General features: G+C 46.3%; 1 protein-coding gene across 4 annotated transcripts in view; it reads right to left on the reverse strand.

Moving 5' to 3' along the window:
• The window catches only part of SAP130 (Sin3A associated protein 130), a 239,210-nt gene that overhangs the window by 177,616 nt on the left and 41,679 nt on the right, over nucleotides 1–19,915 (reverse strand). For all 4 annotated transcript variants that reach the window (XM_033958364.1, XM_033958365.1, XM_033958367.1 and 1 more), the window contains exons 4-7: nucleotides 15,859–16,017; nucleotides 15,247–15,358; nucleotides 4,031–4,158; nucleotides 3,752–3,876 (exon numbers count right to left, since the gene is read on the reverse strand). In XM_033958364.1, the coding sequence (XP_033814255.1) occupies nucleotides 3,752–3,876; nucleotides 4,031–4,158; nucleotides 15,247–15,358; nucleotides 15,859–16,017 (524 nt within the window). The remainder of the gene's footprint in view (nucleotides 1–3,751; nucleotides 3,877–4,030; nucleotides 4,159–15,246; nucleotides 15,359–15,858; nucleotides 16,018–19,915) is intronic.

The raw sequence follows: 19,915 nt of genomic DNA on the forward strand, positions 1-19,915 counted from the left end.
TGCTGATAGTTCATCTATGATAAGACTGTGCGTAGGCTCCAATTCTGAGGCCTTTTCCTGAATAGAGAACAGTTATTCTATGAAGTAGAACTTTGTAGATGCATCTCCTATATTGAGTGGAAAACGGTGTATCATGGTATATTGTGCTTGCAAGTATGCCCAAAAATGGGAAGCTGGCAAATCCCATTTGGCTCTCACTTGAGTGAAAGAGGGGAACTCCCCCTCCCCAAATCCAAGAGGACATAAATGCACCTACAACCCTTAGTCACCCAAAGATGAAATGGGAAGGAACTCTTCCCCGGTAAAAAAAAGTCTAGGCTACCTACCAGCCCCAGCAGCCTCTCCCTGTCTTCCCTTGTCGTTTGCGCCACCACTCCCAAGCTGCCCTAAAGGGTTGCAAGAAGGTGAGTTTATCCTTACATTCAGGATGAAAACCTGCTTGACGATGGAGATTAATAAAGCCATGGGAATGGCACCAGGCCTTCAGCAGTTTAATAGGATAGAAATTTCTGTTCATCCAACAGGCATTCATATACCCCTCTCAGCAATGCTGCTACATTGTAAAGCCTAAGATCGGGCACGTTAAGCCCCCCATGGTCAGGTCCCAGTATAAGCTTAGCGTAGGCTATCCTAGCTGGTTTATTACACCACAGAAATTGTCTAATGCAGGGGTGTCCAATGTCAGTCCTCGAGGGCTGCAATCCAGTCGGGTTTTCAGGATTTCCCCAATGAATATGCATTGAAAGCAGTGCATGCACATAGATCTCATGTATATTCATTGGGGAAAACCTGAAAACCCGACTGGATTGCGGCCCTCGAGGACCGACATTGGACACCCCTGGTCTAATGAAAGCTTTGAACTGCAATTCATCCCTATGTTTGATTCAGATGGGAAGCATCTGTAATGGATATAAGATTTTATTATTTATTTATTTTATTTTAAAAATTTCTATACCATTTTATATCAAAACGGTTTACAAAATGGTTACATACATAAAATGTTAAAACAAATCAGGACAATAATAATGATCAATACTCAGAAAAATGCATCAACAAATAATTGTGTTTAACAGTTTTTTTTAATGAACTATCACTCCATTTCCGAATTTGGCCAACAAGGGCATTCCATAAATTTACCCCTGCACATGAAAAAGTCATTGCATTGGTTTCCACATATTTTGGGTTGACATTTGTTTTCAACAATGCAGAATTTTCCAAACGCAGTGATCTTGTTGGTTGATAACTAGACATCTTACTCTTAAAAGAATTCTGGAATTATAGAAATTGGTAACATATCATAATTGCTTTGTATTGGATTCTAAATGTATCTGGCAACCAACGCAGTTGTCGAATATATGGCGTAATGTGCTGATATCTTGATGTTCCTGTTATCAATCTAGGCAGTCCATATAAGGCTCCCAAAATCCAGGGTGAAGTCTTGTAGTAGGGGTCTCGCCGACCCCGGCAGTGACACCCTGTTAGTCCTCCTGGTCTCCGTTGCACCCATGCGATTGTGCTTGGCCAATATAGTTTCAGAAGGTCCTGGGAAGAGTCTCTTCCCTCGAGAACCCATCTCCTGCAGATCCCCAGATCTGGAGGAGGAGGCCGAGCCTGAGGCTCCTGCCCCTCCCCCGCGTGCCGGACATGGATGCTCCTCGGCCAGCCATCCAGCACAAACCTGGCATGATATGGGGTAGAAAAACCTGAAGAGTCCATCCCAGTTGATTTTGAGCAAAATTGAGGGGTTTTGAGGCAGATGCTAAGGCCTGTCTTGTCTATTTTTACAACATCAACAAAAGTCGCCCCTTCCCCTCTAAGCACACTACCCGGACCCTTGCCCACACTATGATTACTGCAATCTTCTTCTAACTGGTCTTCCACAGTGCCACCTCTCACTTTGCAATCTGTGCAAAACTCTGCTGCACGACTCATCTTCTACCAACTTCGCTACACTCATGTCACCACTCTCCTTAAATCACTTCACTGGCTCTCTATTCACCTTCACATACAGTTCAAGCACCTATTGCTGACCTACAAGTGTGTTCATTCTGCTGCCCCTCAATATCTTTCCTCTCTTCTCTCTCTTTATACACCTCCCAGAGAACTCCGTTCCTCAGATAAGCTGATCTTGGCTGTACCCTTCTCCTCCACTGCCAATTCCAGACTTAATTCCTTTCATCTAGCTGCCCCCTATTCCTGGAATAAATTTCCCAAGTTTGTCTACCAAGCCCCTTCCCTTACCTTGTTTAAAAGTAGACTGAAAACCCACCTTTTTGATATAGCCTTTAATCCATAACCCTACTCCCCACCAAACCCAGCCAGCACTGTTCTCCTTAACTGTATCCATGACATCCTGTTTGTTTGTCCTGCTTGTTTAGATTGTAAGCTCTTTCGAGCAGGGACTGTCTTCTTTGTGGCACTGTATAGCGCTCAATGTATAGCCCTGTGTATGTCTGGAAGCGCTATAGAAATAATTAATAGTAGTAGTAATAGTAGAAGATGGAGATAAGAGAAAAAAAGATAATTTAAAAGCCAAAATGGCTGCCGCCAGAAAAAAATCATGCCTAAACAATCCATGGGGACCTTCCTGGAAAAAAAAAAAAAAAAAATCACAGGGAAAGGGGTTTTAGAAGTGGGAGCCCTAGGCTCTGGGGTAAGAAACTTTTAAATTCAACTTTTGGGGACCCCTTGATTTTCCTCATAGGCTACAATAGCCTTACTCACTGTGTCTGTGTGCTTCAGCATAGGATTTCAGCTTGAATCAATGGAGAAAAACATCTGTCTCGCAGATTCGCTGAAGGAACCTGGGCTTCTGGCTGCCAGTCGAACTGAAGTCAGTCAGAACCTCAATCCCCAGAAAACTGCATCACAAAAGTGGGGAGGAACATGCAGCAGGCCCACTGTTAGTCCCAGCCGAGCCAGGAAGGAGCCAAAGAGCCTGCGTTAAGCTCTTGATTAAATCAGGGATGCGAGCAGCTACACAGGCCAATGAGCTCAAAAAATATAAAAAGCAGACCTGGCTAGCTAGATGTCTCCAAGGACTGATCCTGCTAGCAGCAGACTTCCACCATGCGAGTCTGCATCTTCTCCCAGGCAGAGGTACCACCAAAGTGGGCACCTCCGAGCACCAAACCTCCAAAGAACATTTTTTAAAAAAAATTCTTTATTCATTTTACATCTTACAACAAGTGTATCATAAAATAACATTTAAACTTATACAATATCACTTGATTCTCTATCAATTTAACTTAAATCATAATATTTAAACCCTCCCTCCCAACCCTACTAATTCATTTGTAGTACATATAATCATATAATATATTATATATTCTGTCCTCTAAAGAGCATTGAGAAAAAATACCCGAAAATAACAAAAGCACACAGCAGATTAAATACACTTCTGAGCAACTAGCTTGCAGAAAACAAACTTGAGGGGGCAGGAGAAGCTCCCTGGGAAGGAGGTAGAGTTGAAAACATAACTGACAGTTTTCTGCAAGCAACTTGCTAGTTCAGATACAAGACCCTAGCGTTCAGAACCACTAGACACATTGCACTAGAAATAATTTTATTAACTGACTGTATATTCCCTCCCAGTTATACTGGTTTCTCTAACGGTTATCTGCTTTGGACCCATTCAGAGAGTTGGTAGAACATAAATGCTAGAGTTGATTAAATTAAATTAGGTGTGCAAGTTACATAAGTATGGCAGCAAACTATCACTCAGTCTACAGATTTCCTAGCAGGTACCTACCTTAGTCCAGTCTCTGCTGAATGGGTTCCAGTTGTAGTTATTATGGGCGATTGTGCTCTTGTGGCTGACACCGTTGCTACAACAGCAGGGGGCACAGTGGTAGAGGTTGTTACAGGGGGTCGAGACTGCATACACAAGAGGAAATTAAATGAATTTCACACCAATGCAATAACAATGAAAGTTTCACCTGATGCAGCAAGATGAGAAGGGCACATGAGCAAGCTAATTTAGATTATCAAAATAATATGTTAAGAATTGAATGTGACCTCCAAAACGTGCCTGTATTGGCTGGTGAATGATGTGCTGCGCTACTGGTTGTGCTGCTGCTGTACTTGGTAGCTGTGCTGAAGCAGGTCTCAGAACGGTTGTCACTTTAGAGCTGGACATCACAGCAGCAGCAGCTGCACCTAAGTAGGAAATCACAATAAGCATGTCAGCAATCTATATGCTCCAAACATCCAAAATACAGTGGAAAGGGAACCCTACAACTATAATGTAACCTTTTACTAAGCCCCCCCCCCCCCCAAACCCTCGCAAAAGCAAAACCCTTTAGCTTGCTAAACTCTCAGGTTACTCTGGTAAACACCAAAAGGATACTAGGGAGGTCATTCTACAAGTTTCTATGTGCATAAATAGTAGCATGTGCACACACAATTACACACCTATGTAGATACCAGAGAACATAAGAATTGCCATCTCCGGATCAGACCCTGGGTCCATCAAGTCCGGTGATCCGCACATGCGGAGGCCCCGCCAGGTGTACCCTGGCATAGTTTTAGTCCCCATATCACTGTATGCTTCAAGAGAGATGTGCATCTAGTTTACCCTTAAATCCTAGAACGGTGGATTCTGCAATTACTTCCTCTGGGAGAGCATTCCAGGTGTCCACCACTCGCTGCGTGAAACAGATCTTCCTGATATTCATCCTGGACCTGTCCCCCTCAGCTTCAGTCTATGTCCTCTTGTCCGTGTCACATTGGACATTGTAAATAACTGCTTTCCCTGCTCCATTTTGTCAAATCCTTTCAGTATTTTAAAAGTCTCGATCAGATCCCCTCGTAGTCTCCTCTTCTCAAGGGAGAACAACCCCAGTCTCCTAAGTCGTTCCTCATAGTCCAAGTTCTCCATACCTTTCACTAACTTCGTTGCTCGTCTCTGCACCCTCTCTAGAAGTTTTATATCCTTCTTTAGGTATGGAGACCAATGCTGGACGCAGTATTCCAGGTGCGGTTTGACCATGGCTCTGTAGAGCGGTATTATAACTTTCTATGATCTACTCGTAATTCCCTTCTTTATCATGCCTAGCATTCTATTTGCTTTCTTCGCTACCACTGCACATTGCGCCGACGGTTTCAGGGTCCCATCTATCAATACACACAGGTCCTTTTCCTGTTCGGTCTTTCCTAGAGTTACACCTGACATACTATACTTGTGATCTTTATTTTTTCTGCCTAAATGCATCACTTTGCATTTTTCCACATTAAAATTCATCTGCCATTTATCTGCAAACTTGATGATTTCACTGGATGTTCCTTCTTCCAGGTCATTTATGAAAACATTAAATAAGATGGGTCCAAGTACCAAGCCCTGGGGTACACCGCTAGTCACTTTTTCCCATTCTGAGGTCATGGGTAATAAGATGTTTCCAAAAACTTCTTTCTACCAAAATTCAAAAAGTGCTAAAAAAAAAAAAAAAAAAAAAGCCATTCCTTCTATGTTTATAATACACAAATTTCAATAAAATTTATCAAAAAAGCATTGCAATGGAATAGTGTTTCCCATCTCAAATTTATATATATATATATATATATATATATATATATATACACACACACACTAGTGTTTAAGCCTGTTACATTAACGGGTGCTAGAATATATACCTGTCTGTCTTTCTTTATTTATGTCTCTCTCCCTGCTCCTGTCTCTTTCTTCCTTTCTTTCTGTCTCTCTCCCTCCTGCTATTTTTCTCTCTCTCTCCCTGGCACCCTTTGTCTGTCTGTATTTCTTTCTGTCTCTATCCCCCCCCCCCACTTTCCTTTGCAGAAGCAGCAGCGGTGTTTCCCTTCCCCTCCAGGTCCCTGTGAAGTAGTAGCAGCATTTTCCCCCACCCCCCATTCACTTATCTCCCCCCCACCCCCACTTTCCTTTGCAGAAGCAGCAGTGATATTTCCCATCCCCTCCAGATCCCTATGAAGTAGTAGCAGCATTTTCCTCCACCCCCCCCCCCCCCCGCATTCTCTTCTCTCCCCCCCCCCCCTTTCCTTTGCAGAAGCAGCAGCGGTATTTCCATTCCCCTCCAGGTCCCCCACAGATATGAATGTCTGGCAACTTCTTTCTCGCCTAGGAGATCTAAAATTGAAAAGATTTGGCTACCCTTAGCAGAGCCTTCCCCTTAGCAGAGGGTTTTACATGAGTATAATCAAACTTCATATATAATCACCTTCACAGTTTCCGTCATGGGGTGATGTCACATTCCTAATGTTTCTCTTTCTCCACTTATAAATTCTCTTTGCTGCCACAAATGCAGGACTCGGCGAGTGAGGGCGGGAGGAGGGGAGTGGCCAGAATGTTCCTTGCCGCCAGGTTGGCGGCCACAGATCACACACCACAGCAGCAGGGAACACGAAATCCTAAGTGCGCATGTGCGCTTAGGCTTTTATTATATAGGATATATATATAATAAAACCCTAGAGCGCGCATGTGCTCTTGAAAAATCGTGATCCCTGGGGCCGTGTTTTCTGATCCGTGGCCGCGTTCCATTTTAGAACGCGGCCAGGGATCACTCTGGCCACTCCCCTCCTCATTCACCAATCCGAAGCAAGCACCTCACCTCGCGCCCTCGCTCACCGCTGCTGCTGCCACCGCCGCTGATCCTTCTCTTCGGGGCAGCCTGCGATCATGGCCGGCTTTGGTGGGCCTCGTGGGCCACTTTCTGGCCTCGGTGGCACGTTCCCTCTGACGCACGGGATCATGTCGGGAGGGAGCGTGCTTCCGGGTTGGGGAGCGGCCTGTGAGGTTCGCTGGGGCCGGCCACCACGATCGCGATCTGGAGCAGGCCAGAAGACGCCGGGATGCAGGGAGGGTAAGCAGGGGAATCAATACAGGGGGCCAGAGGGAGAGGGAAAGGGGGCTGCTTTGGTGGGAGGGGTGTGCTGAGGGGAGACAGAAGGGGCCATGGAGAGATAGGGAGAGGGAAAGGGGGCTGCTTTGGGTGGGAGGTGTGTTGGGAACAGACAGCTTTGCTCTGGGGGGGAAAGACAGAAGAGGGCCATGGAGAGGCAGTTAGGGAGAGGGAAAGGGGGATGCTTTGGGGGTAGGGGTGTGCTGGGGCAGACAGCTTTGCTCTGGGGGGGGAAGACAGAAGAGGGCCATGGAGAGACAGTTAGGGAGAGGGAAAGGGGGCTGCTTTGGGGGGAGGGGTGTGCTGGGGGCAGACAGCTTTGCTCGGGGGAGGGGGGAGGAGACAGAAGAACACAGACAGCAGCCAAGGAGAGAGAGATAAAGAAACACAGACAGACACACATATATTCTAGCACCCGTTAATGTAACGGGCTTAATGACTAGTATATATATATATCTATATCTAACTCTGGGTTGGAGGTGAGCATATCATAACACTTGTAACATTTTTAATTGGATCAGATCTTAGGAGCTCCTATGATCTATATACAGTGGTACCTTGGATTACAAGCATAATCTGTTCCAGGAGCATGCTCGTAATCCGAAATGCTCGTTTATCAAAGCGAGTTTCCCCATAGGAAATAATGGAAACTCGCTTTGATGCGTTCCCCTCCCCAATGAGAACCGGCATTGCTCCCCCTGAAGGCCTCCCCTGCGATCCGGCAACCCCCCCTCTCCCCGCGATTCGGCACCCCCGCCACAATCCGGCACTCCCCCACGCTTCTTACCCTCATCAGGGCACCGGCACCGGCATGTCCTGTGCCCAAAGATCAGCCTCCTCTTCTGCTAGGCCTTGAGCATGCTCAGATGCTCAAGGCCTAGCAGAAGAGGAGGCCGATCTTCGGGCACCGGCACCAAGCACAGGACATGCCGGTGCCCAGATGAGGGTAAGAAGCGTCAGGGGGGGTGCTGGATTGTGGGGAGGGGGTGCCCAATCGTGTCGGGGGGGGTGCCCAATTGCGTCGGGGGGGGGGTGCCCAATTGCGTCGGGGGGGGGGTGCCGGATCGCGTCGTGGGGTGCCAGATCACGGGGGGAGGGGTGTCGGATTGCGGGGGGGCGCTCGTAAATCGAGCCATGCTCGGTTTCCGAGGCACCGATTTTGCAAATGTTTTGCTCGTCTTGCAAAACACTCGCAAACCGGTGCACTCGTAAACCGAGGTACCACTGTATATCATTTCAGGTCCACATCCTGATTTTGTTATTATAATCATCTATGCTCTATTCTTCCTTCCCACCATTTAAATTTATTATACACTAGTGCAAAAAACTACAAAAACTTTTTTTCTTTATATATTGTATGTACAAAAAAAAACCCCTTTGTTTAGTATGCATATAAATTGCAAATATTCAAAAATTCCTTTAGAAAGGAAAGGCAATATTTATCCTTAGGTGGATCCAACCACCGCCAGCACTGGCAGATATAAGCTCCCGATGGTGATGGTGTTTCAATCCTATAGAATCTGCCTCGGGAGATTTATAAGAATGGCTGCCTCTTCTTCTAAGTGAGTTAAATTGAAAGAAATCCTTATTGAAAAGCTTCTGTCCTGTGATAACAGTCCTGCGACAAAATCAGTATGCGGACCTGAAATGATATATAGATCATAGGAGGTCCTATGATCTGATCCAATTAAAAAATGTTACAAGTGTTATGATATGCTCACCTCCAACCCAGAGTTAGATATAGATATAGATATACTAGTCATCAAGCCCGTTACATTAATGGGAGCTAGAATAGATGTGTGTATCTGTCTTTATTTCTTTCTCTCTCTCTCCTTGGCCGCTTTCTGTCTGTCTTTCTTTCTGTCTCTCTCTTTCCTCGGCTGTCCACCACCACCCCTTGCTTGCTCCCCCTGTCCAGCAGTAGCCCTTCTCCCTTCCTTTTACCTCCCCTGTGTCCAGCAGCATCCCATCCCTGCTCCCCCTGTCCAGCAGCAGCCCTTCTCCCTTCCTTTTACCTTCCCACTGTCCAGCAGCATCCCTTCCCTGCTCTCCCTATCCAGCAGCAGCCTATCTCCCTTCATTTTACCTCCCCCCTGTCCAGCAGCACCTCTGAAAGTTGCTCCAGTCACCTTCAAAGCCAAATTACATAATTGGCTTACTTCTCTTCTACTGTCAGGTACTTTCCCCGAGACCTTAGGCCAGATTCTAATCACTCCGATTGTAAAAAATCCCAAGGAATCTATCAAGCTGACATCGAATTACAGACCCATCCCAAGCATTCCCTTTTTTTCATAAAGCTGATGGAAAATTTGGTTAACCATGATTTAGTAACCTATCTAGATAAATTCAGCATACTACATGATAACCAGTCAGGTTTTCATTCTGGGTTTAGCATTGAAACAGTTATTGCTTCACTGCTAGATTCCCTCCATAGCTTATTTAGTCAGGGTACAAGTGCACTAGTCCTGCAATTTGATTTAAGTAATGCCTTCGATTTAGTCGATCATGTCATCCCAATTGACTGTCTGGAGCCAATTGGACTTTCGGGTAATGTGTTAAAATGGTTTCAGGGTTTTTTGAGTAAACGATCGTACCAAAGTTTACAGTGACAACAAACAATCCTTCAGCTGGGTTAACTCATGTGGAGTCCCGCAGGGTTCCCCCCTATCCCCAAAACTGTTTAACATTTACCTAGCCTCATTGGGTAATCTACTGCAAAGCTTAAAAGTCAAATTTTACATCTATGCTAACGACATCACTATAGTTTTTCCCCTAACAAACCTGACTTCTGAGACTAAGAACCATCTGGCATCTATTTTAAAGCAAATTGAATAATGGATGGCTGAATTCAAATTGAAACTCAACCCAGAAAAAAACAAATTCTTCCTGGCAAGTCCGAATGACAAATTCAAAGATTCTTCAATTTCTTTGAATGGACAAGACTTTCCTATTGCCGATTCCATAAAAATTCTGGGAGTGACTCTGGACCGTTATCTTACTCTAGATGCACACACGGAGTTATTGGTTAAAAAAGGCTTCTCGACATTATGGAAACTAAGAATCATCAGAAAGTACTTCGATGCAACTTCATTCCGTTTATTGGTGCAATCCTCCATTCTAAGCATGCTCAACTACTGCAACATCATTTATTTGGCGTCTTTCAAGAAAACCATTCAAAGACTCCGAATTATTCAAAACTCGGCAGTACGACTGATTTTTGGTATAAAAAAATGGGATCACATTACCCCCCTATTATCAAAAACTTCATTGGCTGCCCCTGGAGGCAAGAGTTCTATTCAAATTTGCCTGTCTTTGTTTCAAATATATTCTTGGTTCGGCCCCTATGTACTTGCTCTCTCATTTAAACTTGGATTGTTCCATTAGGCCTCAAGCAGAGTCCACATGTTTATCCATCCAACAATAAAGGCCTGCCGATATAAAAGATACTTGGACAGAACACTCGATTTCCAAGCAGGTCATCTGAACAATTGGCTGGGTAACATTACGCACTCCTCATCCTATCTAAGTTTTAGAAACTAGTAAAAACAAACTTCTACAACAAATTTGTAACCTAAGAACTCTTAAAGCCCTTTCTCTTTATACTCTAACCGATTTGTAACCAAGAACTCTCAAGCCTTCTCAGTACTCTGCTTACATGTATTTGTTGACTTTACAGTGTGCCTATTTTCACTGATCGTGCGCTGATTGTTCCAGATCCTCTTTATCTCTGTATCCTGCTTACATGTATTCGATGACTTTACATTGTGCCTATCATTACTGATTGTCCAGCTCTTCTTATTGTAAACCGTCTCGAACTATTATGGCTTTGGCAGTATATAAGAATAAAATTATTATTATTATTATTCTCTGTCCAGCAGTAGGCCTTTTCCCTTATTTTTACCTCCCCCTGTCCAGCAGCACCTCTTCCCTGCTCCCCCTGTCCATCAGCAGGCCTTCTCCCTTCCTTTTACCTCCACCCCCTGTCCAGCAGCACCTCTTCCCTGCTCCCCCTGTCCAGAAGCAGCCTTTCTCCCTTCGTTTTACCTCCCTCTGTCCAGCAGCAGGCCTTCTCCCTTCCTTTTACCCCCCCCTGTCCAGCAGCACCTCTTACATGATCCCCCTGTCCAGCAGTAGGCCTTCTCCTTTCCCTGCTTCCCCTGTCCAGCATCCGCTAGCCCGGGCAGCCTCGGGGCTTTTGCTAGGCTGGGCCAGCCTAGCAAATGCACCACGGCTGCTGCGTTTGCTGGTCGGGGGGTGAGAAGAGGCATCCTGGCAGCGCAGGAGTCAAACTGCCGCTGAAATTGCGTCGCAAGCCACCCCATGCGCCAGAAATGGAATTCGGCATGGAGGGACACAGCACAGTGGCAGGGATCACAAAACCCTAAGTGCGCATGGGTTCTATTATAGAGGATTTGTGTACTACAAACATAGAAGGAGTAGCTTTTGTAGCACTTTTTTAATTTTGGTAGAAACAAGTTTTGGGAAACATTGTGTTACCCTTTTTCTGTATATAGTTTTACATTGGGTAAGATGTATTTTTATGTCTATTTTTTTCTTATATCAATACCAGAGCCCATAGCAGCCTGTTTTCCCCTAGACCACCAGGGATCCATAGAAGTAGGCTGAAGGAGGTACAAGGTAAAATTAGGTTCTTACCTGATAATTTTCTTTCCTTTAGAAGCAGCAGATGAATCCAGAGACTATTGGGTATAGCTCACATCGACCAGCAGGTGGAGATAGAGACACTGATTAACAGTTGGCCTTAAAGCCTGGTGTTCTTCCTGTTGATTCAGTTATGCACCTTGCCCAAGCATCCCGAGACAGGAGAATGAGCACCTTCAAAACTTCATTCCAGTAATACATGTGTAATTCAGAAATGCAAAAATACAATTACCAACAATACCCCAACTGAAATATGCGAACGAACACACCGACAGAACGGCCACTGGGGTGGGGCTCTGGATTCATCTGCTGCTTCTAAAGGAAAGAAAATTATCAGGTAAGAACCTAATTTTACCTTCCTTAGCAAAGCAGCATATGAATCCAGAGACTATTGGGATGTAGGAAAGCCAATTCAAACTGGGTGGGAAGCCAATGCTGCCTCCGCAATCACCGAAGCGCCAAAACTAGCCTCCGCACGGGCAGCCACATCCAAACGGTAATGTTTCGAAAAGGTATTTCCAGACGACCAAGTAGCCGCCCGGCAAATTTCCTCCAAAGCCAGACCACCGGACTCCGCCCAAGACGTGGCCAGGGCTCTAGTTGAATGAGCCCGAAGTCGCTCCGGTACTTGTTTCCCTGACAACAAATAAGCCGACGCAATAGTTTCTTTGACCCAACGAGCAATGGAAGCTTTGGACGCAGCCATTCCCTTATTTTTTCCCGCGAATAACACAAACAGGTGATCCAAGCGACGAAAGTCGTTAGTCACCCCCAAATAATGTAAAACCATTCGGCGAACATCTAGTAAACGCAAAGACGAGAATCGTTTTCCCCAATCCTCCTTCCGAAAGGACGGAAGGAATAAACTCTGGTTTAAATGGAACGAAGAAATCACCTTAGGAAGGAAGGACGGCACTGTCCGCACCGACACTCCCGCATCCGAAATATGCAAAAAAGGCTCCCTGCAAGAAAGCGCCTGCAGTTCTGACACCCGTCTTGCCGAAGCCAAAGCTACCAAAAACACTGTTTTCAACGTGACATCTTTCAAAGTCGCCGCAGCCAGCGGTTCAAAAGGAGCCGCCTGCAATCTCCTAAGGACAAGTTTAAGATTCCATGCCGGACATGTACGCTTCAACGGCGGTCGGATATGGTGAACCCCCTTGAGGAATCGAACCACGTCAGGCTGCGATGCGAGCTTCGAGCGAGACACCCGGCCCCTGTAACAGGCAATGGCACCACCTGAACCTTCAGAGAGTTATAGGCTAACCCTTTAGCTACGCCCTCCTGTAGAAACGACAGAATAGCCGATAGAGATGCCCGAAAGGGCGCAATTCCCTGCCTTCCGCACCATGACTCAAAAACTTTCCAGACTCTAGCATAGGAGGCAGAAGTAGACAGCTTCTTAGCTTGAAGCAGAGTGGAAATAACCTGTTCCGAATAGCCCCGCTTTCTCAGCCGCGACCGTTCAATAGCCAGGCCGTAAGACCAAATTGGGCCGGATTTTCTATAGAGATTGGACCCTGCGTCAGTAAGTCCGGAGTCACCCGGAACGTTAACCGCTCGCCTGCTGAGAGTTGAATTAAATCCGCGTACCATGGCTGACGTGGCCAATCCGGAGCCACCAGGATCACTCTGCCCTGAAAGAGCGAGATGCGATGCAACACTCGACCTATCATCGGCCAGGGAGGAAATACATACAGAAGAGAATTCGGAGGCCACGGGAGAGCTAATGCGTCCACCCCCTCCGAGCCCCTCTCCTTGCGTCTGCTGAAGAACCGAGGTAGCTTTGCATTTCGGGGCGAGGCCATGAGATCTATCGCTGGAAGCCCCCACCGAAGGACCAGCAGATCGAACGCCCGAGGAGACAGCTCCCATTCGCCTGGATCGAGCAGATTTCTGCTGAGGAAGTCTGCTTGAACATTTTCGTGACCCGCAATGTGAGCCGCTGACAGAAGAGGAACATGCACTTCCGCCCACCGAAACAGCAGCATTGCTTCTTCGGCTAACCGAGGACTCCGGGTACCCCCCTGACGATTTATATATGCCACCGCCGTGACATTGTCCGAAAAGACCCTGGTCGGACGGTCCTGAATGAGGGACTGAAACGCCCGAAGCGCCCACCTGATAGCTCTCAGCTCTAGTAAATTGATTGAACATTGGGCCTCCTCCGAGGACCACACCCCCTGTACTGAAGCTTGCAGGCACTGAGCCCCCCAGCCTAGAAGACTGGCATCCGTCGTGATCAGGACCCATTCCGGCGTCGCTAGCGGCATTCCCCGGAAAAGATGAAGCTCGCGTAGCCACCAGAGCATGCTGCGAGCCGCCTGAGGACTCCACTGGAGACGCCGATTGTAGTCCAGAGACGCCGGGGACCATCGAGAAAGAAGCGACTTCTGTAAAGGCCTCATGTGGAACCGAGCCCAGGGAACCACCTCTAGAGTCGCCACCATCGAGCCCAGAACCTGTACATAATCCCAAATTCGAGGTCTGGGTGACCCGAGAAGACCCCGAATCTGAGACTGCAATTTCTCTCCCCGATCTCGTGGTAGAAATACCTTCCCCAGACAAGTGTCGAACCTGACCCCCAGATGCACCAAAGACTGGGACAGGGACAGAGAACTCTTGGGAAAGTTTACGATCCACCCCAACGACTGAAGGAGAGAGATTACTCTTTGAGTCACCGACAAGTGTACTGCACGCCGACTCAAACGGCACAGCCCAGCAAAAGCAAGAAGTACAGAAGTGGGTTTTTTTTTTGTAAACTAGAATGAAGAAACCACCACCGGAGAGCTCACTGAAACCCCTCAATCCATCGGAGAGGAGGGTGGAGAAGGGACCTGGGAGGGCCCAGGTATAACTCCCAAAGTCGGCACCACGTAGCCAGGCACCCCTATCCTGCTGAAGAGAGCTAGTCTCAACAGAGGAGTAGACACGAACACCAATGCACCCGATAATCCAGGAGCTAGAAAGATAGCTCCACCCCTGCTGGGAGATAGAGCAAAACTGAATCAACAGGAAGAACACCAGGCTTTAAGGCCAACTGTTAATCAGTGTCTCTATCTCCACCTGCTGGTCGATGTGAGCTATACCCAATAGTCTCTGGATTCATATGCTGCTTTGCTAAGGAAGAATGGGATGGGGGCGGCTTAGATTTTTTATTTGGGGGGGGGGGTACCTAGCCAGAACTTATGCAGATCTCAGTCAATATTCAGTCTGGAACTGCATAAAAACCTGGCTTATGTGGTTTCCGGCTGAGACACACATGACACCCAGTGGCCAGCACCTAAAGAATTAGTCCCAGATTATTCAATGACAGTGCCCAAAAATGACCTGGCATTGAATATCTGGGACTAACTCTGCCCCTGGTGGATTACTATGGGCTGAATATCAATCCGATGGTTCTTATAGCCTGTAAGCACCAATATGAAGAACCAGCAAAATTCAGAGCTTATATGTAGATGTCATCGAGTGGTGTAATTTTTTTTTTTTTTAAGAGCACATGGGTTTGTAAAATTTTATGCTCCCACCCTAATGTTGGCAAACAAACTCATCTTTGGTGGTTTCCTTATAAGGCAGAACCTTTTGTAAAATTCTGCGGAAATTATGAACGCCCGTTACCTGGACGTCCCAATTCCTACCTAATCATCCTATGCAAACAGGGCTTCAGTTATCTTTCCTCTGGTATTAACCATGTGCCATAGATTGCTTTTACCTCTTGGCAGATGGGAAGCTCCAATGTGCAAAGGGGGTCCAGGTGCACTGCTGCGGATAATGGACATCTGGACATTGGCTGCCATGATATGATGTAGATTGCTGGGATGTCCCTGAGGAACAGAAAAAAGATGGAGGTGATTAAATAGTAGTGCAGGGAAAGAGCATGAAGTATTTTGTGATTCTGCTTTTAAATCTTATGTACTCAACACAGAACCTCTACAATTATTCAAAAAGGCAAACATACCTATAAAGTTCCAGAAATTATTTATAAAGCACCACTAGACATGTAAATGCTGCCCAACATAAACTGAGTCAGTAGTGCTCATTACTTTTCAGTTCCTCCTGACATTATGTCATATGATGCTGCAGTAGGAAAGGAGAATAAGTCAATGAAATAGAACTTGCACTTTGCCATTACAGTATATGTTGGGACCAGCCCAGTGGCAGTGCTGCTTGCTATCATGTGGAATATTCCTAGTTCAAATTTTTAGATTTGGTAGGGTGGATTTATTAAATAGAAGGAAAGAAAATCTTTGGGTAACTATAAATAAAGGCTCATAGCACTATACTTAACATTACACCACTACATACTCGGAGAAAAAGACCAAACCTGTTGTCCGCTAATAGTTGCCACAGGAATAGCAGACGACTGTGGGAGACTGCTCTCCATAGTCACTGTCACCTGCCCAGGGACCTTAGGTACAGCTGAGAGGGAGGATGGAGGAGCTGGAGCAATGGGTCGGCTGGGCATAGTGGGCTTCAGTGGAGGCTGAAAGAGATAAGAATATGAATAACTTCACAAATATTAACATCCTTCTGTCGCCTACTGCAGACTTCAAGGGTTTCTAATCATACACTCCAGATACACAAATGAATGTGCATGAAAGATCACCGGCAAGCAGTCAGCTTAAACTTCAGATATCCATCAATCTATCACAGTGCTCTCTGCCAATCCGATGCTACATCCAATATCAAATGAAAAGAACAGAATGCTTTTCATAAAACAGCCTAGCAACATAGTGATCCCCAAAAGTCATTATCATCAAACACAGATGAATTCAAGATAAGAAAAGGACCTGTATGTAGGTTGATTTGATTCATCTGTCTCGACGGAAGGACTGTCCTATGTGACTACTCGGTGTCCAAACTGAGAAGGCATTTGATAGGGTGCACTGGCCCTTTTTATATTGTGTTTTGCAGAAATTTGGGGTTTCCCTTGTTTTTTTCCTACATGGATTTAAGCCCTTTATAAGTCTTCTACTGCTTGTATTCATATCAATGGAGGAAACTTGGAATTGTTTTCCTTAGTGAGGGGTACTGGGCAGTGCTGCCCCTTATACCTCATTTTATTTGCCATGGTTATAGAACCTTTTGTTGAGACAGTACAAGCCAATCTAATCATTTCCTGGATGTTGGTAGGAGGCAGGGAATATAAATTGGCATAATTTGCAGATGATTTTCTTTGCCCCTCACTCGACCTTTGATTTCCTTGCATGTTTCGCTTTGGGTTTATCCCAGGCTACTTTGGATACTTTATAGACCTCCTTTTCTATCCTCCTCGAGGATTCATAATTTGGTGGTTCAATTAACTAAGAATGTTGTTGATCTCTTCTCTGCTAATTATCCTCCATTGGTGCATGATTTGAGCAGAGATCTTGAGTGCTGGGATGCCACAAAATTATCATGGTTTGGAATAATTGCAACCTTAAAGATTAATATTCTGTCTCACTTGATGTATTTATTTGAAGTATTACCACTTCAGCTTCCAAGATCTTATTTGTCTGGTCTTCAAGACCATTTAATATGTTTTGTTTGGCACAATAAGCATCCCTAGCTCCCCAGGATGTTCCTAATTTGCTGTGCTTTGGAGTGTTTCCAAGTTAGGTTCCCGCAAATTGAAGCATTTGATGTAGTTTCCTCGTAAATATCATAACCTTCCTGTTGATCTACCCCCAGCTATATACTCAACGTTTTATTACTGGGATACCGTTTTCTCTGTCTGCTTCTCCTTTATCTCGTCATACTCTGGTGGCATTCAATCCCTTGTTTCTTCCAGGGCTGAGGAGCACTACCTTTTCTAGGTAGACTTCAGTGGGGATTGGCTATTTTGGGACAATTTTTTTAGGATGATCAATTTGTCTCTTGATTCTTTATCAGAAGAATTTCAGCTTCCTCACCTTGATGTATATACTTACACTCAGATAAAGCATTTTTTGTCAGCTTCTAATATAATGCAATGAGTGGTGCGTGAGGAATCCTTTTTGGAAGACCTCTGTGAGTACTCTAGGGCAGTGTTTTTCAACCTTTTTTGGGCAAAGGCACACTTGTTTCATGAAAAAAATCACGAGGCACACCACCATTAGAAAATGTTAAAAAATTTAATTCTGTGCCTATATTGACTATATATAAAGTAATTCTCTTGAATAGGAATCAAATAAACACAAAGAAAGTATTTTATAATGCTGCCACCGCCAACAACACCGTTGGCGACGGTGGCACTCAAGTGGCTAAAGAGTCGCAGTTTGCCGGCCTAGGGACAACACTGGAGGGTGGCCAGCTGTGCACCCCCTTGGGACGTAAACCCGGGGTAGGGCAGACCGCCCCCCCCCCCCTGGTATGCCACTATCTGTACCTCACTCCCTCCCTATGACCAAAAATTCTCCTTTCTTCTATTCCCCGTGTACACAACCATTTCTTTCCCTCCCTTCCTCTCTCCAAAGTCCATGCCTTCTGTGTCCAAACACTCATTCCCTCCCCCACCTCAGCATCTCTTTCCCTCCCTTCCTCTCTCCCAAGTCCATTTCTTCTGTGTCCAAAAACGCATTCCCTCCCCCACCTCAGCATCTTTCCCTCCCTTCCTCTCTCCCAAGTCCATTTCTTCTGTGTCCAAAAACGCATTCCCTCCCCCACCTCAGCATCTCTTTCCCTCCCTTCCTCTCTCCCAAGTCCATGCCTTCTGTGTCCAAAAACCCATTCCCTCCCCCACCTCAGCATCTCTTTCCCTCCCTTCCTCTCTCCCAAGTTCATGCCTTGTGTCCAAAACGCACTCCCTCCCCCCTTTTGTGTTCCGTGTTTGCCTACCAGCCCATCTTTGCAACTTTCTCAGCAAAACGAAGCTCAAGCCGCGAGGCTTGTCTTCTGCTTCCTGTCTGCCCTGCCGCACACAAATAGCAGAACGGAAGTATTCTCCGACGTCAGCGCTGACGTCGGAGGGCAGGCTTTGCTTAAGCCCTCCCTCCGACGTCAGCGCTGACATCGGGGAACGCTTGCGATCGGCTATATGTTAGCTGCAGGGCAGGCAGGAACAGAAGACGAGCCTCGCGGCTCGAGATGTATTGAACTCCGCGGGTCCCCCGTCCAGCTCTCTACTGTCCACGTGGGGCGGACCGCCCCTCTCCCTAGACTGGTGGTACTGCCCTGATGGCGGCCCTGACCGTACGGCACACCAGGCAACATCTCGCGGCACACTAGTGTGCCGCGGAACAGCGGTTGAAAAACACTGCTCTAGGGTACAAGAGGTCTTATAACTTGTTTGTATAAATATCTGGCCAGAGTGTTCCCTCTAAGCGGGCGGGTGTTGTGAGCAAACTTTTTTCACTGTGAGCTAAAAATATCGGGCGCCAGCAAGTTATGAGCCAAATAAATATGTTGCTTTCTACCACAGAACTTCCTTACGTTTGTATGGAATCTATCCCCTTTCAACTTTAGAGAGTGCCCTCTCGTTCTCCCTGCCTTAGCTACTAAGTCTATTCCCTTCAGTACCTTGAATGTTTCTATCATGTCCCCTCTCAATCTCCTCTGCTCAAGGGAGAAGAGGCCCAGTTTCTCTAATCTTTCGCTGTACGGCAACTCCTCCAGCCCCTTAACCATTTTAGTTGCTCTTCTCTGGATCCTTTCGAGTAGTACCGTGTCCTTCTTAAAGTACCAGTGCTGGACGCAGTACTCCAGGTGAGGGCGTACCATGGCCCGGTACAGCAGCATGATAACCTTCTCTGTCTCTTCAGTCCAGCATCTGCCCCTTCCATTCACTGTCTGTCTTTCCCTGCCATCTCTCCTCCTGCCCCCCCCCACCCCCCAATTTGGTCTAGCATCCATCATCTTCCTTCTGTTCCCCTCATGGTCTGGCATCTCTATCCTTCCCTCCCCCCTGTGGTTTTTAGCATATCTCTCTTCTCATTTCCTCCACTCAGATCTGATCATTCTCTGCTCTCTCTTCCCTTTTCTTCTCTGGTCTTCCTTCTCTATTTTCTGCCTCCATCTAAATTAAATTCTTTCTTACTATTTAGTCCCGTTTCCCTCTTTTCACTGTGTCTACACACAGCTTGTCACCCCTTTCCCTCACCCCTCCATTATCTTACTATTTTCTTCCCCCTTTATTTATCTCCTCCTTCCATCCAGTATGTGTTCTTTCCCCACTTCCATTCAGCATCTGCTCTCCCTTCTCAACTGACATCCATCTGCCTTCTGCTCTCTCTCCCTTCTTCTCACTTCCATCATCTGTCCCCTTCTCTCTCTCTCTCATCTCCTCCATTCCATCATCTGCCCCTTCTCTCTCTCTCTCCCCCCCCCCCAACTTCCATCATCTGCCCCCCTTCCCCTCACCTTTGTGGGTCACTTTCTTTCCCCTGAGGGTGGCTCATGTCACAGGGGAAGCTTTGGCCGAGCAG

Source organism: Geotrypetes seraphini, chromosome 9 (assembly GCF_902459505.1).
Source record: "Geotrypetes seraphini chromosome 9, aGeoSer1.1, whole genome shotgun sequence".
Taxonomy (NCBI): domain Eukaryota; kingdom Metazoa; phylum Chordata; class Amphibia; order Gymnophiona; family Dermophiidae; genus Geotrypetes; species Geotrypetes seraphini.